Source organism: Hippocampus comes, unplaced genomic scaffold, assembly GCF_001891065.2.
Source record: "Hippocampus comes isolate QL1 unplaced genomic scaffold, H_comes_QL1_v1.1 scaffold154, whole genome shotgun sequence".
Classification (NCBI taxonomy): domain Eukaryota; kingdom Metazoa; phylum Chordata; class Actinopteri; order Syngnathiformes; family Syngnathidae; genus Hippocampus; species Hippocampus comes.
The window spans coordinates 385,537-388,599 of record NW_017806278.1 but is presented as its reverse complement, the minus strand read 5'-3'; the positions used below and the strand labels follow the sequence as shown (position 1 = coordinate 388,599).

At 43.3% G+C, this 3,063-nt stretch overlaps 1 protein-coding gene across 1 annotated transcript in view; it reads left to right on the top strand.

Moving 5' to 3' along the window:
* The first annotated feature begins 239 nt into the window (after nucleotides 1-239).
* The window catches only part of mex3b (mex-3 RNA binding family member B), a 9,481-nt gene continuing 6,657 nt past the window's right edge, over nucleotides 240-3,063 (top strand). The window contains exon 1 of the mRNA XM_019857784.1: nucleotides 240-835. Within this exon, the coding sequence (XP_019713343.1) occupies nucleotides 613-835 (223 nt within the window). The 5' untranslated portion in view covers nucleotides 240-612. The remainder of the gene's footprint in view (nucleotides 836-3,063) is intronic.

Below are 3,063 nucleotides of genomic sequence, written 5' to 3'. Positions count from 1 at the left end.
CTATAAGGGTTACCATGACTTACTGAAAAATAATAAAAATTAAAGAGTGCATACTTAAATGGACAAGTAACGGCGTCCAAAATTTTAGACGCAATCAACATGAAGCAAACGGATCAAAGAAAGAATGGGCGTTAAGTTTGAAACGACCACACCCACTCTCCGCCTAAACAGCCAATCACGTTTGCAAAAAGACGATCAAAACCCCAGCGCGCCTTGTCGTCCCTGCCCAGCCGGTGACGTCATGCTGCAAAAGCTCTGTCTGGCAGCAAAAGGACTAAGACAACAGCAACAGAGAATCTAAGGACGAGGAGGATACTTACCAGGAAGGATTAATACATTTGTCGTTCTGGAGTACATGCGCCTTTTCTCTGATGATTTTGGCGCAACTGCTGGGATCGAATCGGTACTTTTTTAATATTTGGGAGGACAAAGTGGGCGAATGTTTTTATTCTCCTGTCACTGTTATTCATCTCTTCAGCCGCACTGATTTACTTGCACTGACCGGTTTTCTGCTGAAAACCGTGTCGGGTGTCTTCCCCCTCCTCCTCCTCCCGCCTTTCCTCGCTGCCCGGTCACTCCTTTTGTACCCTCCTTTTTTCTTTGGCTCCAAAGATGCCTAGCTCACTGTTCGCCGACTGCAGCGTGCAGGGAGATGCACTGGACGACCAGAGAGCCCTGCAGATCGCCCTGGACCAGCTCTCTCTGCTTGGGTTGGGCAACGACGACAACCCGTTGTACGACGACAGCAAGGAGCCTCGGACAAAGAGTGTCAACATGACTGAGTGCGTTCCTGTGCCCAGCTCTGAGCATGTGGCCGAGATTGTAGGCAGACAAGGTGAGTGTCCGGCCTTACCCTCTGTGGCGCCCTCGGCGACATTTTATGTGGCACCCCCGCCCCATCAGTGGTTTACTTGAATGAATACGTTAACACAACAGTGTTGTGTTGAACACCCAGGTTACAATATGAAATATATTGGTTTTATAATGCAAATATAACAATGAAAAACCTAGACGACACACAGAATTTTTTTCTGGATATCCATATACGGTTTAGATACAACTTAATGACAGTGAAACGTTGATGCAAAAACAAAAGCTGCTGTTGACGATGGCATGTGGGAATGATAAATCGAATGATAATAATAATAACAATAATAATAATGTGTACTTTCACGCTGATGTAAAGTTTAAACCAATGAATATGTTTTAGACAATTTGAACTGTGAAACAACGAACATCTAAAATATGAAGGAGCGAAAGAACTCTTTAAGAATCATGAAAATCGTTTGCTAGCCATGTGCAGATACAACAAATAGTAAAAGACACCTTCTCAATAGACTTCATCAAAGCAAAAATGTATTAATTTATTAATTATAAATTCTACTACGAATGAGCTATAACAGTGACGAGCCATCCATGATGACCAGCGACAGAAATATAAAAGTGGTTATTTAGTAGCCAACAGTGCAGGTTAATCACTGCAGAGGCAAGTTAGTCACAGTACGCTGCAAACTGACACAGTCCAAATGATGCCTCATTTCATGACCGTGTCTTTACTTTTTTGGTCCCATTTTTCCTCTGCTTCTTTTCTTTTTTTTCTCCCCCTGTGCTCCAGACAGTTTTAGTAGTTTTGACATGTTGACAACGTTCTTATCGATAAATTCAAGCCTCCCCCAACAGAAAGCGGGCAGGTACCAGTCAGCTGGAGGAGGATGGGGGGAGGTGGGGTGCTCTTTTGCTTTTATCATCTATAGCAGGCCGAGGCAAAATATGGCCCAGGGGCCATATCTGGCCCGCCCATTGTGTCTGACTGGCCCTCACAGTGCCCATGAAGTCAAAGTAAAACATAAAGTGTTATTATTATTTAAAAAGTTGTACTTTTATGTGCACAAGTGTGGAGTCTACTACAAGCAAGCAAGAGCTCTGACTTGTGTATGCAATGTTGCCAACTTGGCAACATTTTCGCTGTATTTAGCAACTTTTCCGACTCTCCGGCTACTATTTTTCCGAAAAAGAGACTAGCAAAAATGACAACAGTGGTCCTGTATCTTATTTTCTTCACAACAGAGGGAATTATCAGGCCATGAAGATTTGGCTTGATAATTCTGGACACAAATCTACAGTTTCATTTTCTGTATGCATTCGGCGTAATTTATAATGTAATTACAGTATGATTTTATAGTTCAAGTTCAAATTCAAGTCCACTTTATTGTCAAATGTGCTCGATGTGCAACATACAGCACAGATCCAATTTCTTTCCTCTCAACCACAGGAGAGAGAGAAGCCGCTGTGGGTGCTCGCGCTGCCATCAACAGAACAGTTAACATAAAATGACAAAATAATACAACACAACACATCAGACACAGACAGTCGTGCAATCTTAACCACTTTTTCTGCATATACTTTGTTGTTTGAAGCAGTTATAGATGAAAGAGGAGAGAATCAAAGTGTCCATAAACCATTCGATCAAATACATCTTGCTGAAAATGTGCACACGTCTGCTACAAGCAAGTTTGAAAGCAAACAAGAAGCGGCAGCGTCCATTAGCGAAAAAGAGATTAGCTCACATCTCCTTACCCATATAAATCTCCTTCAATTTCAAGTGGCGACTCCCAGTTCCACATACGCATCCCTTTCTTTTCGTCGTCGGCTCCACAAACCATCCTTCAATCCAGCCGCAGACTGTCCAACAGCACCGACGTTTCCGCTGAACAAAACGGGGCTGTGAAAAATGCTGCCCATTAGAGGCGCAAAAACATAAGCGACGCAGGGCTGTCCAGCACCAACAGTCAAATGGCACCAACATTCCTCCCAATCAAAATCAGTGCTGGTACACGCGTGCTGCCGAGAAGGTGCAACCACCAAGCACAGATTCTTCTCCTTTGACGAATGCCGTGGCCAAAAGATGCTGAAAACAATCCACATCAGGTCCACATGACGTAACAACAACACCATGTGAGAAAACAAAACACAAAAACAACAAAAAAAAAGCAAGGCTCTTTAAGAGCACTTGCCGACGACTGCCTACTTGGGCGCCATCTTGGAAGAAAAAAACCTATATAT